Source organism: Tachysurus vachellii, chromosome 20, assembly GCF_030014155.1.
Source record: "Tachysurus vachellii isolate PV-2020 chromosome 20, HZAU_Pvac_v1, whole genome shotgun sequence".
Classification (NCBI taxonomy): Eukaryota; Metazoa; Chordata; class Actinopteri; order Siluriformes; family Bagridae; genus Tachysurus; species Tachysurus vachellii.
In genome coordinates this window covers 9,981,525-10,003,477 of record NC_083479.1, presented here as the reverse complement: position 1 = coordinate 10,003,477, position 21,953 = coordinate 9,981,525, and the positions used below count along the sequence as shown (strand labels likewise).

Here is a 21,953-nt window from a genome sequence, read left to right as displayed (position 1 = left end):
ACATTACACATACCCCAATCACACCATGTGCACACAGTACACACACTACTCATAAACAGCTTTATTGTGATCGCTAGCTCTGCAGCTGTATGTAAAACCTGAGTCTCTGAATCGAACTTCTCACTCCCATACACATGAGCTCACAGGCAGGTGATAAAGAGCATCAAACTGTGCACAGCTTTCACGAACCCTTTGGTGAACTTTACAGAATCATGAACAGATCTCTTATTTGATCTCATTACTCCTGATCTTTCCAGTTTTTTGTACAGCCAGTTTTAAAGGTTCTTGAAAGGTTCTAAAAGGTTCTTGTCTGACACGGTCTCTGACATTATGTGCCCTTGTCCAGTGTACATAACCTTTAACCATGCCTCACATTTCTAAAGTTTCTGCAAACTTCTGAGGAATTTAACAGTTCTAAAAAGGTTTAGTTCCTCAAAAGCTGCTGCTGGATGATAGATGTTTGATTTCTCATCACACTGCAGCCTGAAATAACAGAAGAGACCCGAACAGTGGGGGACATCCGACATTACATATTATTACAAAGATGCACAAACATAAAGGACACTGCTTTGGGATTGTGTTATGCTTTATTGTTTCACTTTGCTGAGTGAATATGATGTTTATTTCCAATCATTTAGAATGATTTTAAAACCAAAGCTCTGTTGAATTCTCCAGTCTGATTGGTCAGATGCTATTGTAACATGTTTTATGTGGAGGCTCAATATAACCTGATATGGTGATGTTTTCTGTGAGGAAACGTTTGTTTGAGCTTTAATGAAAATATCTACAATGTTTTTTAAGAAACAAACGTAAAGCTTCTCAGAAACAGGCTACTGTGTGTGTGTGTGTGTGTGTGTCCGTCCGTTTGTGTACGTGTGTGTCCGTCCGTGTGTCTGTCTGTGTGTATATGTATGTGTGTGTCTGTCTGTGTGTATGTGTGTGTGTGTTTTATTAACTGGTGCACTAATGATGGATCATCTCAGCTTCTCAAACTGAAAAGCTTGTTAGTGTACATGCAAATATTTCTAAAAAAAAGTTGCTGCAGATAATACAGTGTGTGTATGACTCCTGAGGAATTGCTCACAACATACACACTTATATCTGTAAATAATGTAACATATAATTTGTCTCTATTAACAGTGACTTACTTTTCACTGAAAAACCTTCTCCAGAACTCGGCTGCGTCTGCCTTGGTGATGCGAAACGTGTCTCCCTGAAACTGGCCTTCAGGGAAGATGGCCTTAATCTCGGCCAGCATGTGGCTGAAGATGAGTGACAGCTTGGTGAGGTTTCGTCTAGAAGCCAGAAAGAAAAGAGACAGGGTTGCAACAAGGTCAGTACATAGATATGTTATCAGTACTCTCTATTCTGCGCGTGCACACACACACACACATACACACACGTTCGCACATGCACACAGGCAGACAGATGGAGGAGGCAAAAGGAGGACTCGAACAGCTTGTCCTTGAACCTGTCATGTGCAGGAATTGCACGGCCTTTAAACCGAACTGTAAATAATGCGCTAATGAGCTAAACCTGTGTGTGAAGGGCGTTCAACAGTGACAATATAAACATTAAACCACCTCGCTAAATTCCAGCCATGAGCTCGGTCACAAGAGAAAAGAGAGAAGGAAGCATGACCGAGTCAATAATCAGCTCTGGGCTTTGGCATTATTGTGGCATTGATGGGTCTCTAATGCCTGATTAATAGAAATATTACCAAAAAAAAACACTACAATGACATTTCAGTTTATCTGTGATGCTTAAAAAAACATCACAAATAGTTTGTTCTGTTTTAATTCTCAACCTGAACACAGATTTACGGCACAATGACAAACTTATTATCGCAATATAAAAATATTCTAATCGTGTCATTACACTATGAATGCATTAGTTTTTCTCTTTTGTGTCATAAATCAATTTTTTGTCAAGAAATTAAATAGAACAACATTTATTTAAACCAAAACAGAAGGCTACTCAGTTGTCCCTGTGTGTTTTTTAGCCTATTTCCAGCCACACCTTTAAGTAGTTAATTGCTGTTGTTCTAATGGACAAAAAATAATAATCATAATAATGATAAAAAAAAAAAAAAATAATAATTAATAAATAAATAAATAAAAACCTGCTTCAGCTGTCTGAATTCGTCCCAGACTGAAGATGAGCTCATTGTTTGTATAAAGCCACACTACTGCTAGCCAAGCCTCATACGACTGCAGGCTTACCGAGCACTAGAACTCCCTCACTCTCTTGGACACTCACACCAGCACTTACAGGCAATATAAAAAGTATTTATTACATCACTAACACCACAGACCTCAAAGTTCTGAAGTACTTCATTCCCTGTGGCATTTCTAGCTTATAATGGCACCTTCAGCTCAGCAGCAAGCCCACTAATAACTTATACAGTATCTCTCTCTGTCTCTTTCTTATTTTAAATCTCCATGGTGTGTCTCTGTCTTGTGTTGCACACACACACACACACACACACACACACACACACACACACACATCCCCCTCACTCACTCTCACACAGGTGATGCTCAATTAGTTAGGGTTACTATGCCTGGGGCACAGAGCTACTAGGAACTGCACCGCACATGGCAGATAACTAGCTCCTCAGAGTGCTGTCACAAACACTCGCACCCACCCACACACACACACACACTTTATAGAACAAAGTCAGACACCTGAACATCCCAAGAGAAATTCACCCTTTCCCATCACCCCATAAAAATCTCTCTCAGTCTCTCTCTCTGACTGACTGACACACACACACACACACACACACAGAACTTTCCATAGTCACATTTTTAGTTAGTAGATTACCTTCTCTGTGGCAGTGGTGGGCACGGCAGCATCTGACATACAGCCTCTGTGACACACTGCTACTGTTCACTATACTGAACACTCGTATATAAGAACACCAAAAAAACCCCGATATCTCATAAATGCTACCTGCTCCCCTCTGATTTAAACCTTCTGCTCTGGTTCATCCACTGGCAGGTTTGGTAATAATTACAAACCTATAATAATATAAGATTTTATAATATCGAATTGGCTCTGCAAGCAAGCTACATGAGACCTCAGCTCCAGCCATAACTTCAACCTTTTTATCTTGTTACAGGCGTGTGCTGGACCAACAGGAGCAAATTGTCGGGCAGTTTGCTATCCTTCACTTGCTCGGTTTTAATCTCGGTAGACAAGCACACACTTCTCATTGCTCTGGACTGGTGTAAGGATCAAACCTCGCTCAGCTGTGGTCTCACAACCAGGACAATCAGCTAAAGATCCTAAACTCAGGAACACTCTCTCTCGGTGTGTGTGTTCAAGGACAGATTGAGGAAGTGTCCTCAAACTCAGAGGTTTGAGCAGCTTGGGATTTTATATAATGCTCTCTCTCTGTGAACAGACTGCTTAAATACGCAAGCAAACGGATGGATTCGGTTCAAGAACGTGTGAGTGAGACTTCTGGCACGACTCGGCACAAACGGGGCACGTGCTGTGGCAGCTACTTAAGGAAAATTCTGTGATGACAGCCATGTCGCAGTCACGCTCATGCTTACTCACCCGCCCTCCGTCCGGTCTGTACAGGAGAGATATCATGAGTGCGGATGCAAACGGACAAAAGCGATATTATCCAACACACAGATACACAAACTGGGATAGACGTGGAAGCTAATGCATGAATTTCAATGCTCTTATATGAAAATCACTGCTTTTATACACACGGTTCACACACACAAACATACACACACTATAATCCTATAAACCTGACATGCACTGATAATATGCAGAAGATCCTTTGAAGACTCAAAGTGTGTGTGTGTGTGTGTGTGTGTGTGTGTGTTAATCCTGCTACAAAGCTTTAATCCTGAAAAAAGAGAAATTGCATTAAAATCTGAGCAATATGGGCAGTGCACAAGCATATACTATAGATTGACTCTGTCTGTCACAGACACACACACACACTTCTGTACCTGTATATTGCCAGCTCAATTAAACACAGCTCAAGTTAACATGGAAGCCACAGTCAGTGATGTGAATATTACCCGAGGCTTCTGTCCTGAACCTGTGAGCAATCACAGATACACTAAAGGTGTGGCCAGTAAACATTATACTGAACAATGCTGGCGTGTGTTCCTCCTCCACCTCCTCCGTGCATCTCTAACCACACGAGTTTTAGCTGTACAGCTTCTCCACTGAGCGTCGGTCAGCATGGAGTTTACTTGGCAGCTTTCGGTGCACAGTTTCTACACTCAAACAGTGCGAGCGATCGGTGATGCAATGAAAGCACGACTCCCTGGCTCCTCATTAGCATATCATGATGGTGGAAATCTAGTGAAGTCTAAATGAGACATGACAGATAGGGCACGTTATGCTCTCAGGGGAAGGGCCAGACGTCCACAAGTCTCGCTGCTTATTGTGTGTTAGGCAGAGGATCAGCTGAAGTGGTCATCTTTTATTATAATTGCCAGTGAAGACGACAGTATGAAAGTGTTGTGCTGAAGACTACAGGGTTAAGGTGTCCTTTCCTCTCATCTCCAGAGGAAATGGAGACTTCATGAAATTACACTGCGCTGCCTAGATTTCCCCACCATCAATTACGTGGTTTTCCGGTTTCAACATCCAATATCTATCCATCTCTACAACACAGAAGTGCTCTCTCTCTTACACTCTCTGTCCCTCACCCTCTCACGCTCTCTCTCCCTCCCTCTCTCACTCTCTCCCCCTCACTCTCTCTCCCTCTCACTCTCTCTCCCTCTCACTCCCTCTCCCTCTCCCTCACTCTCTCTCTCCCTCACTCCCCCTCCCTCACTCCCCCTCTCCCTCCCTCTCCCTCTCCCTCCCTCTCCCTCTCCCTCTCCCTCACTCTCTCTCTCCCTCACTCCCCCTCCCTCACTCCCCCTCCCTCACTCCCCCTCTCCCTCCCTCTCTCTCCCTCCCTCTCTCTCCCTCTCTCTCCCTCTCTCTCTCTCCCTCACTCCCCCTCTCTCTCCCTCACCCCTCTCTCTCCCTCCCTCTCACTCTCTCTCCCTCACTCCCCCTCTCTCCCTCACTCCCCCTCTCTCCCTCACTCCCTCCCTCTCTCCCTCACTCCCCCTCTCTCTCCCTCACTCCCCCTCTCTCCCTCACTCCCCCTCTCTCCCTCACTCCCTCCCTCACTCCCCCTCTCTCTCCCTCCCTCCCCCTCTCTCCCTCACTCCCCCTCTCTCCCTCACTCCCTCCCTCACTCCCCCTCTCTCTCCCTCCCTCACTCCCCCTCTCTCTCCCTCCCTCACTCCCCCTCTCTCTCCCTCCCTCACTCACCCTCTCCCTCCCTCACTCCCCCTCTCTCTCCCTCACTACCTCACTCACTCACAAGCATATATGTACATTTAAGAGAGCTGGGATGTGGTCAGTGTTCAGTTCCTGCCACATGGCTTGTGCTCTAGGCAATTTATGTGTAGTGCCAGCTCTAGATTTCACAACTATGAAGCAAAAACACATCCAATCCGAATATAATTCCCCCATCCACATAAATCAAATATTCTAAATCACATGTCCAACAGTGGGCTGGAGAACAGTAAGAAATTTTAGCCCTGTTAATTCATTGTGTTGGTGCAAAATGCTCATGGTGTTAAAGCAGAACTGGCAGCAGTAATCTCGTGAAAAAGCGGGAGGCCTGAGCGACCACAGACATTACAGGACGCACTCAGGGGCAGCTTGTTAAAATGACATGCTCGGATAATGTTACAGAAAGTGTGCGGGTGCCTTTGCGATAATTAGAGACATATCAAATACACCAACATGCTAATCAGACAAGAGGCTACAATTAAACCACATTTTTATACTAGTACAGTACCAGACATATTCCATTAAACACTGTGGTGCACCTGCAAGGTACATTTTACTGTTTAACTATTCATAATATTGCATTCTCTGCATTACATTGTTCTGGTTTTGTTTCGTAGCAGTGCTTTAAGTTACCACGTGCTGTCAGAAAAATGACATAAAAGCTTGCAATTAGCCCAAACAGCTGGATCTGCTAGAAAAGCTGCAATGGTTAATGATTTTTTTTGTTTGTTTTTTAAATAAAGAATAAAAATTCTCTGAACTACATCCTGTTGATCTGCAGCACTACAGATCTACTGAAACACTTTACTGGGTCTACATCAGGAATGTGGTCCCCCAGCTGGTGACCTCTGGTTACAGCACAGAAAATGAATAATGTCTGAGATTCCGTCTCGCTCCACACAAGCACGTAGATCTTTCACCCACCGGAGCGCTCGATTTCTCTTCTTCTTGGTTGGGTTGCAGAACGTTTTTTTATTTATTTTTTTAATTTTAAAATCTAATCATTTCCAGTCCTCGTAATTCTATATCCACGTTGCGAGCCAGAAGCGTCCGCCTGGAAGTTGAAGACTTTCTGAGCCACGTAAAGAGCACTAAATGCTGGATTGTGCAAGCGTGAGGTTGCTGGACGGAACTCACCGCAGTACTCTGGTTTCAGTATTGCTGCAGCATATGCTGTCTGTCCCGGAGGAGACAGCAGTGAGCAACCACTGATTTGATTAATAGCTAGACCATTTAGCCACAGAGAGTGAGAGAGTGAGAGCAAGAGTGAGAGAGAGGTAGAGCGAGAGAGAGAGAGAGAGAATCTCTTCTCCAGACACACAGCTCTCCATACTGATGCATGTGCACCACTGCATGTGGCATGAAACTGTCTGAAGTCTCTCAAAACCTGTTTTTGTTATAATGCTGTTGAGAAGAAAAAACAGTGTGCTGTTAGTATGACAAAACCATATGCTGCCATACACACACACACACACACACACACACACACACACACACACAAAAAAGCTGATTTTCCTATCAACACCTTAATGAGACAACAGGGACGTTCAACTACATTTATTCGATGTTCTTTGTATAGCGCTTTTAACAAATGGACATCGTCTATGAAGCCGTTTTAGAGGTCATAAGAAATATAGTACGAAAAGTGGAAAATTATAGCAAGATTAATATTATACAACACACCTATACACTGATATCATGTGATATGGGTTTTTTTATGTGTATTTATCCTTTTGGGGTAAAATAATCAGCTTTTAATAGCAAAAAAAAAAACAAAAAAAAAAAAAAAAAAAAAAAAAAAAAAAAAAAGAAAAAAAGACAAAAGGAGAAAGCACTGATGTCATCTTTGACCCACAATTCTCCAAGGTGTGTGTGTGTGTGTGTGGGGCACCTGTTTACTGACTGTAACCGTTTGGCTTCCTGTACACCTGTGCTCTCTCATTCTCCTATAACATTCTCCTATTCAGATAAACATACACTCCCACAAACACACATAGAAAGCAATAATGTGTACATAGGCAATGCAGACACCAGAGAAAAAAATAAACAAAAGGTTCATGTCAAGTTTAGAAAGGATTTAGCACTCAAATTAAAGCACCCTGTCCAAGCGTCGTGTGTAAATACTGCAAGCAAAGAGATGGATAATGAACTAATAAAATAAACTTTTTTCCATTTAAATTGCTTTCCTCGATTAAAACACACACAGCGCTAAAGAGACAAATAACACTGTAAATGAATCTGTATTCACACCATAGATTTCAGAACGATCGCACAGACTGGACTCATTTCCATAATTTGCTAATATGGCAGATGGCCCTTGCCACCCTTCTCTCGTTCGCTGCTCTCGTTTGGATTCAGTCCAAAATTATTCCAGACATCTGCAGTGACATTAGCTCTAAAACGATGATTTTTTTCCTTTTGACCAGCAGTAGCTTCTCGTCCATTTATTAGCCTTCAACAAATGTAAATCTTCATAAATCCCCATTCAGAACTTTAATCGTTCTACATTCCACTGAAATTCTTATTTCCTCTTTAGATTGACATTTAAAAGAAAGGTCACTATTTGACAGATAAAAGCCAATTTATGGTACACAATCATTAAACAGCACATATTTAGCCATTGAGAATATGTATAATTATTACTGTACCTAGTTGTAAAAAAAAAAAAATGGATCTGTAAAAAGGTTAAGTGGAAGAGCAGCACACAAGACACTTAATTAAAAGGGGTTGCCACGGTTGTATTTTTCACCCCAGATCTTTAAAACTCCTTGCTGACTGCCAAGACCTTGTTTAACAGCAAATTACAATTAAATCTAAAATTTCCACAAGCAAAGGCAAACTGTAAGTGCAAAAATGTATCTATGATGCAGACAAACCGTGCATGTGTACTACAGTGACCTGTTTAAGAAAAAGAAGAAAACTGTTTTCCAGTCACAAGCAGAAGTAAGGATCAGCTGATAGACAGAAAACATGAAATCTGTATAGTTAAGAGTCAAACCGAAGTAAGGAAGGAGTTAAAACAACCTGCCTTTATGTTTTTGGATCATCAGGGATCATCGAAATTTTAAATGTAGTAAAGTGAGCTTCCAAAAATCCATGTATTTATCAGTGTGTTTATTTGTAAAGAGATAAACTTTAGTAAAGAGAACCTAGCAAACGCACACATTAAGGATCAGTCTTATGACTTTTATTCGTTCTGACGATGTAGCCACATAAACGGAGGAACACGCGAGTAAACAGAGATATGCATCAGTCTGAGGTAATGTCAGGTCATCTGTGTTAGCTGTGCTTCTCTGCTGTGTCCATCTTCACCAGCATGTTCCCAGGAGGACCTGTGCCATAAGGGGAGGGGCTGAACTCCTCGATGCAACACCTGGCAGACAGCAACGCTCTGTGTGTGTGCGCACGTGTGTGTGTGTGTGTGTGTGATAAGAGCCAGCAAGGGTGTCAGCCAGACTGTTACATAGCATGGTGGGGCAGCTAATCTACTGACAAGCGCACACACACACACACACACACACACACACACACACACACACACACACACACACACAGAGAACACATCAGGGCCATAGAAAACAGATGAGGTACCATAACTACCCCCTACAGGCAAGCCTCTCTCTCGCTCTCCCTCACACACAAACACACACACACACACCTCCCTTGTCAGCTAAACCTTGATGTACTCATTTAACAAAGAACAAGAGAGGAGGATGAGGAGGCAGGAATGCCAATCTCTCTCTCCTTCTCTCTCTCAGACACAAACACAAACAGCAGCAGCACATTATTAGGCCTGACTTTCACATAATGAATTGTTTCCTAGCCAGATTTAACTCCTGCTTAATTGTGACTAATGCACTATTAAATGAATCATGCTGTCAGATGCCTGTATGTCCAATTGTCCGTCCTGACAGGCGGCTGTTGCATCGCCTTCACACAAGGAGCGTTCTAGATGAATGAATGTGACGGAGAACAGGAGGTATGGTGTTGTACACAGACTGACTTTTTATTTAACAGGAAGCACTCAGACAGCACAAGACAAAGCCATTCAGAGACAAAACCAACACACCCCTGGACCTGAGTAGTGACAATCATCATGCACAGAATGACTTTTCCTGTTTGGGGTTTTGTTGGTTTTAGGTTTAGTAGCAGGAACTTTAACCACAGAGCTAAATAAAGCGACAGTTCTGTAAAGGCAGCTGCTGACGGCCTTAATCTTAACGTCTGTCCATCACATACAACATTTCCTGATATGTTTGCTTTATTCCTCAACAAAGCACAACTGGTGTAGACCAAATAAAACGTGTGTCAGTGATAAAGACGGTCACGGTTTATCACTCGCATTTTACAAAATCCTTTCAAACGCTGTCACAAACTCACACACACTTACACTCTGCAGCTAGAAAATAAAACCAGTTCAAAGCAAAGCTGGTGGCTTTGAAGACACAAGATGTCTTTAAATCTTATCCTTCTCTTCACATTTTATCTGCGCTGGCACTTCCTTGAGTTGGTCCACGGCAAAGAGCTTCTTTGACACAGTGAGACTTTGATCAATAAATTCACAGGCCTTGTCTGATTTTATTCGATCAGGAGTTTGACCAATATGCTGGAAAAGGAATAACATTTGCACCTTGGACAATCTATGGAAATTAATCCATTCAAATGTCTTTTTTTTTTTTAATCCACACTGAAAAATTTAAGATGCAAATCCCTTCAGTACAACCACAGCGACCGGCGTTTTGATTTTCTTACCCTTTATGTTAAAAAAAAAAAAAAAAAAAAAAAAAAAAAAAAAAAAAAGGAAAGAAAGATTCAGTCTAAGCTTTCAATGCTATTTGTAGATAAAGCGAAAGCAGCGGAATAGCAAAGATAACAATAACATTGGACTGTAATTACTGTCAAACGCAAAGACACAGACGTAGCACCAGACTGAGAAGCTCAGGCCTGTGATCTGGCAGTAATGGGTCTGTAGAGAGTCTCAGGATTCACTGCAGTGCTCACAATGTGAAAGGTGACAATCCAATCACATCAATTAGCACATCTATACCAATCAGTATATTCTCAGCCCACACACACACACACACATACCTTCCTTACTGTCCTTTCCTTGTGAGGACCTTCCATCTTTCCTTTTTATAGATTTGGTTTCAGTTTTATGTCAAAGCTTTTGAGAAAACCTGTAAAGACTCAAATTCAAAAAGAATAGGAAGCACACTCACACTGTATCTCTCACACACACTCGCACACACTTTTTGCCTTACGATCAGTGTAAGAGATAGTACAGAGTCCAGTTCAGAGCTTCATGATACTATTACTGGACTAGACTGGAACCCTGAGGAACTCCAAACACACAACTGGTGTGTATATTTCACACGCATCACACAGCCATCTTACAGAAAACTGAATACAAGCTCACACCTCTAACAAACATACACAGTGCCACAGAGAAATCAGAGTCTCTAACCCTTTTAAGCTGCAGTAATACATATATTAAAGTCAGCCTATTCCCTCTGAAATTCAGTCAACAGTGACTGTCTGTCTGTGTCTCTGTCTGTGTGTGTATGTGTGTGAGTGTGAGTGTGTGTGTGAGTGTGTGCGCTCACGTGTGCATGTGTGTGTGTGTGTGTATGTTGAACCTTGACATCATAATACCAGGTTCAGCACCTGCCAGGTTCAAATCCTGTGATTTGCAAAAGAGCAAAAGTTTACAGTTTCAAAATGAAGTAGGTGTAAAATCATTTAAAATCTGTATCAATCCTCATTTACAGATTCACTTTCAGAACTGCATCTGGGCAACTTTCGAGCAAAAGCATTCAAAGACAGAAAGCTGCTTCTGATGGAGCACAGTAGATGACAAACTGTAAAAATAGTAAAAATCTAAATTCTGAATTTCAGATGTTCGATTTGAGGCTCTTAAGCATGAAGTGTTCAGTTTCAGTTGTTAGATTGGGGAAAAGTTGAGTACACAAATCACCAAACTAACACTGCAGAGTCCTGTCCAAAACCTTTACATTTCATCTGTATGGGCAATAAATACAGAGTGATTATTTGTATGCTGTCATTAAACCATCAAATATCACATGAAAGAGTTACACAATAAATGTAGATTAGTTTCAACAAATTCCATTACTAAAAAAAAATAGAACCCTGGCATTAATCAAATTTTCTCCTACAACACAAAAACTATCCTCAGATTAGTGCAATTAGCCATTCTAAATATTTGGACTATATCCCTGGTGTGTGTGTTTGTGTGTATGTGGCAAGAGCCGGCTCATCCTGTTCCAGCAGACTGTGGACACTTCTGCTTCGTCGGCCGCAGCGTGATTAAAATCCGTCCCAAAGGACCGAGCTGGGGAGAAGAGTCGTGGAGTCGTTTGGGAGGAGGTGTTGGGACACACAAGTCCCTTCATCCCTGTCTAAATAGATAAATTGGCTTTCTCTCCTCTTTTCCCTGCTCGCCTGCCACCTCGCCGTCATTACGCAACTGTTCACAATGTCAAATGGATTGTGTATGCCCCCCACCAGCCCCTCTTCTCTTCAGTGCCATGCCCTGGCAGCTACTGTGCCACAACAGTTTCCTCACGCTTGCATGCCCACACACACACACACACAGACAGAGATGTTGTGGAGACGTGCTGTATAAAATCAATCTCTTTGTTCCCACTGCATGGATTTATTGATTCTAATTTGCTCTGTGCTGAATATCATTTGACAAGCTCTAATCAGCCCAGCAGACTGTTTATCAGGGCTTGTCACCAGAAAGACCAAATAAATATTTATGTGAGCTAGAAAGAGAGAGGCTGCCACTTTCAATCTGTAATAAATGCCCATGTGCTACTCTGTAATAACGCCTGTGCTAATTAGCTCATCAGACATTCTTCAGGCTGCGCTGACAGAGATGAGTGTGTGTGTGTGTGTGTGTGTGTGTGTGCTTTTTTATTTTAAATTCAAATCAGCAACTCTTGATATTACTGATTAATTGCCGCCTTGTTATTAACAGAGTAAAGTGTAACCCCCACCAACCCACCCACCCACCCACCCACCCAAACGTCTTTATATGGTTTTTTTGTTTTTTTTTTACTTAAAACTTATTTTATGAGGACATTTGGCTTTTACCCACAAGGCATGCTGGCGAAGAACCAAGACGTCGTGTTTCTGTTTGGTTACTAAAGTTAAGGGTATGTATTAACAGAAGAACCTCACGCAACCATGCGAGGATCCTGAGGCATCTAGTGATGTACCAGCTCCAGTTAGGCTCTGCTTCATGAAATATCTGGACATTCTAGGAGGAGCTTCCAACTCCATGTGGTCTTTGAGGACAACAACCTCCTCATCAATACAACATTTATCGGACCGTATATTGAATTAGCATATATTTATATTTATAATCACGCCCTCCAGTGTCACCCAAATGAGGATGAGGTTCCCTTTTGAGTCTGGTTCCTCTCAAGGTTTCTTCCTCTTCCATCGTAGGGAGTTTTTCCTTGACACAGTCACCTCAGGCTTGCTCATTGGGGAGAAATACAAACACGTTTATATAAAACACACATCTTTATATAATAAACTTGTATTCTATTTCTTATGTTCTGTAAAGCTGCTTTGAGACAATGTCCATTGTTAAAAGCTGTATACAAATAAATTTCGATTGAACTGAATTAATAATTATTTTAGTCATAAAAGCGTAGTCGTAATAAGCATAGCGTGACAAGTGAGTGGTTTGTCTTTTAATTGTAGATGGAGCTCACATTGATCTGTGAAACTGATATGAATCAGCCGTTGTAAGTGATTGTAGGAGGTGTTCCGTAATAAGTTTCTACGCAGTAACGTCTTGTCACACGGAATGTTATGATTTTTTTTTAATGATTATAATCCAGCCAGGGGAATTCAGACTGGACAACATATGAACGGTTGCCACTGCAGCAGTTTTGTATTATTATATTAATAAACAAGGAAATGGATTCAGTGAAACATTGGCGTATTGATCATGTGGCTTTTCGGCTGAAAGCCTAAGAGCTTCTGAGGTAGATATTTGTCAGCGCTAGCCATGCGTGTGTACCAGCGTGCAGGGTTGGGGGTGTTTCCGATTTGCATATTTATATCATTTGTATTTCTTAATCAGAAGGAAAGTCTAGACACTCCTGCCCCCCACACCACACCACACCACACCACACCACACCACACCACACCACACCACACCACCCCCCTTATTGTAGAACCGCCACCTCGAGCAATTCATTATTCAACACTGAAATAAATACAGGAGCTGAATTTCCAGGCAAATCATCTGCAGAAACATTTCAGTTACTTCCCAAAAGCTAGCACATGCAAATGCTCAACTTCTCACAGAAGCAGTAACTTCATTACTAAAACTAGCATAACCATTGCATTACTCATACTTTCTTATACAGCATTGTTCCAGAGAGAAAAAAAAAACTGTTTTCCGATTCGAGTCTTTATTCTTTATACAGTTAAAATGCGTCTTCAAACCAAAAACTAATGCTAAATTATTTATGAGGTTAAATCTCAGGGAGCAAACAAACCGTTGGAATCAGCAGTTATACATGCTTCATCGTATTAATACAACGTTTTGTCTGTATCTGGCAGTGTGCAGGTTTATTGTTGTTGTTAGTGTGTGAGGGGGTACGTGGTGTGGCCCCTCTCAGTGGTAGGTGTAGGACTGCTATACACACAGCTACAATCTGTTTCTCCCTCAAGCCAACAACGCTTACCACTCCGGGGAGAGACCGTCTGTCTACTCCAGAGATGTGTTTATATTTAGTTTTGCAACATGCCATCATTTTCCACCTGCATGATAGTGTTATTATGAACACAACAGCGCACAGCCTCTATGGTCCATGTTGTCTACAGCGATTAGTTACAGAGCACATGAACTACATTTAAAGCTCAAGTAGTAATCACGACTTTCTAACCCAATACACACAGGTAGGCTTACTTGCTTGCTTCAACAATCTGGAGCTGGATAATGTTTGTTTGAGAGACTGGAGTGATGAGGATATGGTAGCCTGATGGTTAAGATGTGGGACCACCAACCGGAAGGTTATGAGCTCAAATCCCCGGTCAACCGAGCGGCCACTGCTGGGCTCCTGAGCAAGGCCCTTAACCCTTAACTGCTCAGTTGTATAATAACGAGATAAATTTGCTCTCTTTAAGGGAATCTAATCTTATAATCCTTTAAATAACCAAACAACGTTTGAAGCGATGATCTTGTAAAGAAAAAAATGCTGAGGACATTGAAGACCTCAAGGCAGAACAACTGTATTTCAGGGTTGAAGTGACAAAGTACACAAAGCACTTTGGGTTCATCGGAGTAAAGGTGAAACTCAAACAACATCAGCACAAACATCTGCATTACACAAGCAATTCCTGCAGGAAGGTAAAAGAAGTCTCAGTGTATATGTAAATTAAGACCAACCGCTGGCGTGATATCTTTCCGTTCCCTTGTTAACGAGGTCATTACAGTTGTGACCACACAAATGCTGGGGAAATACGCTTGTCCATACACAGCTCTTTCTGAATGGCGATTGTCCCAATGACAATGAAGCTTGTTTGAACACCTGCTTTTGTTCAGAATCTGATTAGAGGTATAATTTCTTACAAGCTAAAAAAAAATTCAAGAATGAAATTTCATATCCGTGCATTTAGCCTGGATAGAGTTACACACACAAATAAATGCTCAGCATTTATTACATTGGGCTTTTTTGAGAATACGGGTAGAAAAGTGGATTTCTATGTCTATATTTAATTACAGTTTATATTTCCAGAAGTTATCAAATTCTCATCGTTATTATCGTTATTAATGAGACATGTAATGCACACAGAGTGGCCTTATTGGTGCTCGAGTACAGGCTCTAGTCGCGCTCTAATAATAAAGTGTCAATCAGCAAGTCAGGCTTCACAATGATGATCAAAAGCAAGGTGTTCATTGCTTCATCTCTGTGCTATCATCATCATTTCCTTAACGGCTTTGCCAGGTCCGGTCACATCTGCACTTTTTCCACCCCAACAAGCAGGAATAATATAGTAGCAGGCAGATGTGTGTGAGTGTGTGTGTGTGAGAGTGTGTGAGTGAGAGTGTGTGAGTGAGAGAGAGAGAGAGAAGGTATAATCCCTAATTCACTGGGAACAGACAGTGTGATTCTTCACCCTCCCACAGAGACAGGAAGCGCTGCAGGAAATTAACTGGAAATGATATTCACAGCCTTCTGTCAACTCCTCAAATCCAGGATGACATCAGCTCACATGAACTAAACACACAATACAATACACCGCAAAGTGCACAATCACGTTTGTGTAGCAGCACTGCTGAGAATTTTACAGCACAGCAGAAAAGCGGAGCTGGAAAAAGATTAAGATATGTCTGTTATTATTATAGTTACCTCTAACGGATGAAATTAAGTGGAGATGAGCTGCAGGGACGTTTAACAGTTTATTGTGTCATGTATAAATAGACTGATTGCTACAAATCGTTGTTATTACATAGCACTGAAGTTACATAGGTTAATAAGTAAGTTAATAAGGTAACAACGGCAGTTATACAGTTCAGGAGCTTTGAAATGTCTACAGAGTCTTTTAACCTAAAGGACATTCACACACTAGTAGCATAACAGATAACATCACTATAATATCAGTATATGCAAAGCTGCCAGCTTTGGGAACATCAGTGCTAAATATGTAGCAAATGTCGTTAGCATAAAACACAATGGCACGACTGGTAGGATTATTATGTGTGAACTGCAATAATTACTGTAGAGTATTTCTGTAAAATTAGAACAGTTCAAAGGTAGAGAAACTTTTAACCTGGGTGCCTAAGAAAAAGATCTATCTTAGAAGAAAGAAATCTTAATTTAAACGCTTCCTAATCCTGTTGCCTGCTGTACTACCATCATCATCGAGGCCACAATCTGTCTGTCGGTACACTGATTTCTACATAGTAAGTGGATCTCTGATGAAAATGAGCCAAAATAGAACAATAAATCACTCTTCATTTAAACATAGAGAGATAATATAGAAGCTAGCCAGACTCATAATATTTGTGCTTGTGATGTACAGAGAGACTGCAGCTCAAAGCGAAACATTAAATCGCTGGCTTTATGTTTGAATGTCTTTCTATAACAGTTTGTATTTAAGCATCATTTATTCACCAAGTTCACCACAGACCCAGCACTGATTCCCTCCTGCCGAAGTCGTCAAATGGACGCTGATGAACACCCAACCACAAAACGGACCGACACGACGGTAGCTCAAAGACGGCGTGACAGTCTCCAGAGATCCCTTGAGTCACGGGCTGTCTATGCAGATCCATCCCTAGCAGAGGAACACCAGGGGACGAGGCACCAACCATCTTTATTAACAAGTCTTTATTAACACTTTACCAAGACAGGTGAAAGAATTCATGTATTAATGGTGTAACTAGACGACTCAAATACATTATCACGTTAGTTTAGATATCAGTTTGATATGTAGTGAGCGCATGTGCATTTCCACATGACAAAGAATTAATCACTTTACCAACTCTGTATTATAACGTTTCACTGTTTACTAAACAATGTACGTCGTGTATTGAAGCAAGCTGATGTTAAACTACTACACAACGTTGTAAAGATGAAGGTAGGAAAGAAAAGACTCTGAAGGCATCACCAGTTAAGAAATGCATTTCAAACATTTATATTTGCTTTCCTTCAAAAACCTCCAGTAGAACAGGCTTGATGGCATGCTGCCGCCCACACAGAGCAGACGCGCTCTCCAGCACGGCTTGGAACTTACAAAGGATACATTATCACCAGAACTGCTGCCTCAACAACAATGCTCACTTCCGCTCCGTCATGGCAGAGCACATGGACTCCAGACTCCCAAAGAAATGAGAGGTGGCTACAGCCTGAGAGGAGGGGATGTACAGGAAACTGTGTTGATCTGCTGAGACGAATTTCCTGTAGCGCACTGCCGGCGCACCTGCAGCCGAGCGCCTCTGAGAGTCTGGCGCTCGTCCATGTGCTGCTTAACATGTAAGAGAACCGTAAATTCTTAACGAGTGCATGATCTGTAGAAGTGAGGAGAAGGGAAACCACAGAGCGAAGCTTCCCAGCATGAGTACTTAAGAGGATGACGATGGAGAGAGAGTGGGGGTGGATGTGGGTTGGGAGCTGCCTCGGTTTGTCATAGCTGCAATATAGCTGTGTGTTTGTGTTTGTGAATAAGTGAATGCGTAATCGCGGCTTCCTGGGTGATCCCCAACTGTGTCATGGGTAAAAGCTGCTTATTCTCTGAGTAACAGTTTACTTCTAGGAGTCAGTCATCTCTTCATTCCTTGAGCCTCTCTTACTCCTTCATTCCCATCGTGTATCTCACTCCGTTTATACAACTTTACTCACTGTGTATGAATGAAACGACCCTCACTCACTCACTCACTCACTTCCTTAACAGATGTCTTGGGTTACTCCGTGTGAAGCTGATTGGTGTCAGAAGAGTCACAGCTCGTGGGAAATTAGCTGACGTAGAGGCATATGGACGTTCCCCTACGTCACCATGTTATCGCCTTAGTCTCGATGTCTGTTAGCTATAGAGGCCACGCTTGATTAGACCAGTCTTCATATTCAAACTCTCCATATAGTAAAAAACACAGCTAATTAAAATGCTGGATCAGGATTTAGAATATAGCTTATTCCAAGTTAATACTTCACGTGTTCTATTGAAACAGAAGTTAGTTGCCTAAAAGAATTTCTGGGATTAAGAGTTTTGCTGCTTTGATCCATGATCAGTTTTGCATTAATAGAGAGACCCAACAAGAGTGTGATAAGCAAGTGCATGCAAAATTCTCTAAAAATTCAAGGGTTAGACCAAAAACTAGCCCAGGCTCTGGAAGTTGATTCAATACACACTGGAACACTGAGGACTTTGAGGAGTGGCATGACTGACATGTACATAATGTTTTATAAGACGGTTGTGTAAAGTTGCTATATATCATGGTACTTGATGCTAGCAGATTTTTTTTTTTTAATGCTCTGAACAAATAATGGCTCAAAGAAAGCATGAAGTTAAAAGTCTGTAAAAATTATAACATCATAACAACAGAGAACACAGTGAGCATCAATGCCTGCCGGTTTTTGCGGTGCACTGTGGGAGTATCCTGAACACTGAGCTAGAGAGCTGATCTTTTTTTTTTCTTCTTCTCAGTCTGTGCATTAAAAACAGGGTCACTGTGGCGTTCACACATTTCTGGATTGTAGTCTTTTCTCTATCGCATAAATAGACTATTTTTAAAACAATGCAAAAATACTGCCACCTATGGATTTAACCTTTTCACCCGCAACTAATATTGGGTAATAAACGTATCTCTGGCAACCACAATGTCAACAAGTATAAAAAAATAAGTCTAGTCATAGTTACTAGCTACTTTCATGTAGCTAGCTTTGCCTTCAGTTTATGCTGAAGGCGGTTAACGGTTTTATTCATCGAACAGCATTTCCATTCAATTCTTTCCTAACTGTAAGCTGAAAAACTACAAATGGATAGTGAATAAATCATAAGGCAGTTTGTAGCTGAATTAACAGAATTTACTTGGATTTTCCCTCGTTTTTTTAGACTATTAGAAATTAAAAATTAACTAGACAGTGACAATGCCTCTAAAAATCTGCAAAATTTATCTGGAGTGAGAGCTTGATCCTGATGAAGGTTGTGGTGGATCTAGAGCCTATTCTGGGGAAACTCCATGGGGAAATGCAGAGTAGCTTTTCAGGAGGTAGGATGAAGCCAATGGAAACCCATCCGGACACACTGAGAACATGTGAAACTGCATGCAGTCAGTAACCTGAGCTCAGTATCGAACAGGGGATCCTGTGAGGCAGCCACACTACATGCATTGAACTACATGAACTACATGAAATTCACAACGTTGCTGAAGACTGATGGTATCTTTTCAGTGGCGAGAGCACTCTGGAGGAAAATCTTCATCTTCTAGTCTACTATTTTCTGTAATATTTTCTCATCTGTGCCATACGTAGCATCACATTTCCCAGTGAACATCATCATCATCATCATCATCTCCTGTCCTCAACATCACCAACATATGACCAATGACACATGCCTTCCTGTGTATTCTAGAAAATATCCAGGGAATAAATTGTTTTCCCCTGACACTGATTCTCCCTTACTCATGTACTAGGATCACGTCCAAATTTTCGCTACGTAGCCTTTGTGTTTATGTTATAAACGCCTAAAGCCGAAACTGACTGAGGTACACTCTGAAAAGAACCCTGAATCTGATATTCGCAATAAAGGAGAAGAAAAAAGAAAAAAAAAAGTCAAAGGGTTGTGGTCTCAGACAGAGCTCAGGCACATATACAATTCTGCCAGGAAGTAGAGGAAGCAGATTGACATCACAGTCATGAGAAGGACACTGTGACATGGTTACTTCCTGTACAAGTGTCAGTGTCCGTGGCGAGGTAAGATTTGTAAGATTTCTCTGGGAGGAAACTACTTTCTGCATGCCAGGCAGAATAACTGTGTGCACGCGTGTGTGGGTGTGCACACATAGGTGAGTGTGAGTGTGTTTATATATCTTGGTGAAGACTAAGTGCATCGTTATTTCCAAAGACAGGACCTTTCTAGTTAAAAACCTTGTACAAATCATGGCCACGATCGACAAACACAGACATAACACAAGCACTGCATATACATTTATGCTATTTAGTAGACACCCTTTTATTTATTTCGTTTATTAATTTGTTTTTATATACAACTGAGCAATTGAGCGTTAAGAGTATTGCTCGAGGCCCCAGCAGTAACCGCTTAATGATCCTTAATGATGGGATTCGACTCACAACCTTCCGAGCAGTAGTCTAACTCCTTAACCATTTGACATTTCTAAACAAAACAAAAAAAACTAAAGCTCAGTTTATGAAATGCTCTTTGCTCTACTTCACACTGTTTTTTCACTTTAGTCAACACCTTAACCATTGAGCTGCCCCTTCCCTATAACTCAACACTCACAACCACATGACAGGATGTGTCTATAAACTCTACCTAATATGTTTCCAGTAACATATATACACACACAGGTAAGCATTAGAAAATGTATAGGTCTATTTAAACATAGCAAGAGCCTTGCGTTCATTTACAGCGAGCAGTAAACAAAGGGACGGATAATTTTGTTAAAGCTGCATCCTGTTTCCTGGCACGGTGCTGTTAAAGCAGGCTGATTGTGCGCTGATCTCTTTAGGAAGCAGAAATAAAAAGGAGTCGGTTACAACGGCAGCAGCTGTGCTCTGTTCTCATGATTGTGTATGAACACCTCCACAATGACATGCATGAGGCCTCACACACGGATGTTATGGTAAAGAAACAGAGCTGGAGTATTTGGTTCGAGGGCTTTTCTGATCCTTAAACGGTCTCTAGCTCGCATATCTCTCTCATATCAAAAAGCTTGGGTGATCATATCATTATATTACATTAACACTGTGTGAAAATGCAGAAATATTTTGAATATATGAACAGCACATCCGATAGCGGTTTTTATATTATTATTATTATTATTATTATTATTATTATTATTAATATTCTGCCAAATACTGTCTCACACATTACACATTTTCTATGAGTACAAGCTTGTGGCTTTAGTTGGATCATTTAATAAGAGAAAGCCAGAAGGTCTCTGCACTCAGCAGTGTTTGAGGATTAAGATCTATCCATCATCTTCACACCACTAAACTTCCACCAGACTGAAATAGCTGCTTTAGGAGGGATGCAGACGTGTACCAGTGATAAACAATATTAACTTGCATCACTTTTTAAATTCAGTTTAAAGTCATATCTTTTCACCACCATGTCACATTAGTACGAATACAAAACACAGCTGTTTACATAATGGTTCAAACGCACACACTGTTTTCTTGTTAATGCATGTTTTTTTTTCTTCTCCTACTTGTAATTTGTTTGTTGTATCTTTTATATATCATGTTAAAATGATGGGTGTTCAGAGTTTCAGCGTAAGGATTTCACTGCGTTGTGTAGCTGATGGTTTCCTGTACATATGACAATACAGATTTGAGTCTGTTGAACCTAATGAGATGAATAACTTGCATGTTAATAGCAGTTGAATTGGAGGTTACGTTGGGAAGTTTCCTGCTGTTGTGCCAAGCTGATTCATGTTTGCATTCACTTCGCTGAACGTCATCGTTTCCCTAACCGTCTTGATTCGCTTTGTGTATTTAGCTAGAGTTAGAACTTAATTATAAATAAAACAAACACCCGAGCGCTGTGACTATTGTGCTGCTTTAATTTCTAACTAATTCATTTACCATTTCCAGATAAATCTCTAAATGATCGAATATCTCTTGCGGTCCTACGCTACAAGCTTCGTTTTTCGGACATGCTGCTATCAGAGTGAGTTTATTTTTTAGTGAGTCTTAAAATAGTCATCGAACAAATCTATCAAGGTTTGGAGCAGACGTTGTTCAATACGGCTCTTGGGCTCACAAGTTGTGTGTAAAGCCTGTAATTTGTTATGCCAAAGATCATGAGGAACAAATGAATATGCAAATCAGTCTTGGATGCATTGAGTGACGTCTACTGACTTTTCGAGCTGCCACCGAATCTGAACGCCA

At 41.2% G+C, this 21,953-nt stretch overlaps 1 protein-coding gene across 1 annotated transcript in view; it reads right to left on the bottom strand.

Moving 5' to 3' along the window:
- Positions 1–21,953, bottom strand: part of cblb (Cbl proto-oncogene B, E3 ubiquitin protein ligase) — a 72,965-nt gene that overhangs the window by 35,741 nt on the left and 15,271 nt on the right. The window contains exon 4 of the mRNA XM_060895382.1: positions 1,149–1,295. Coding sequence (XP_060751365.1) covers positions 1,149–1,295 — 147 coding nt within the window. The remainder of the gene's footprint in view (positions 1–1,148; positions 1,296–21,953) is intronic.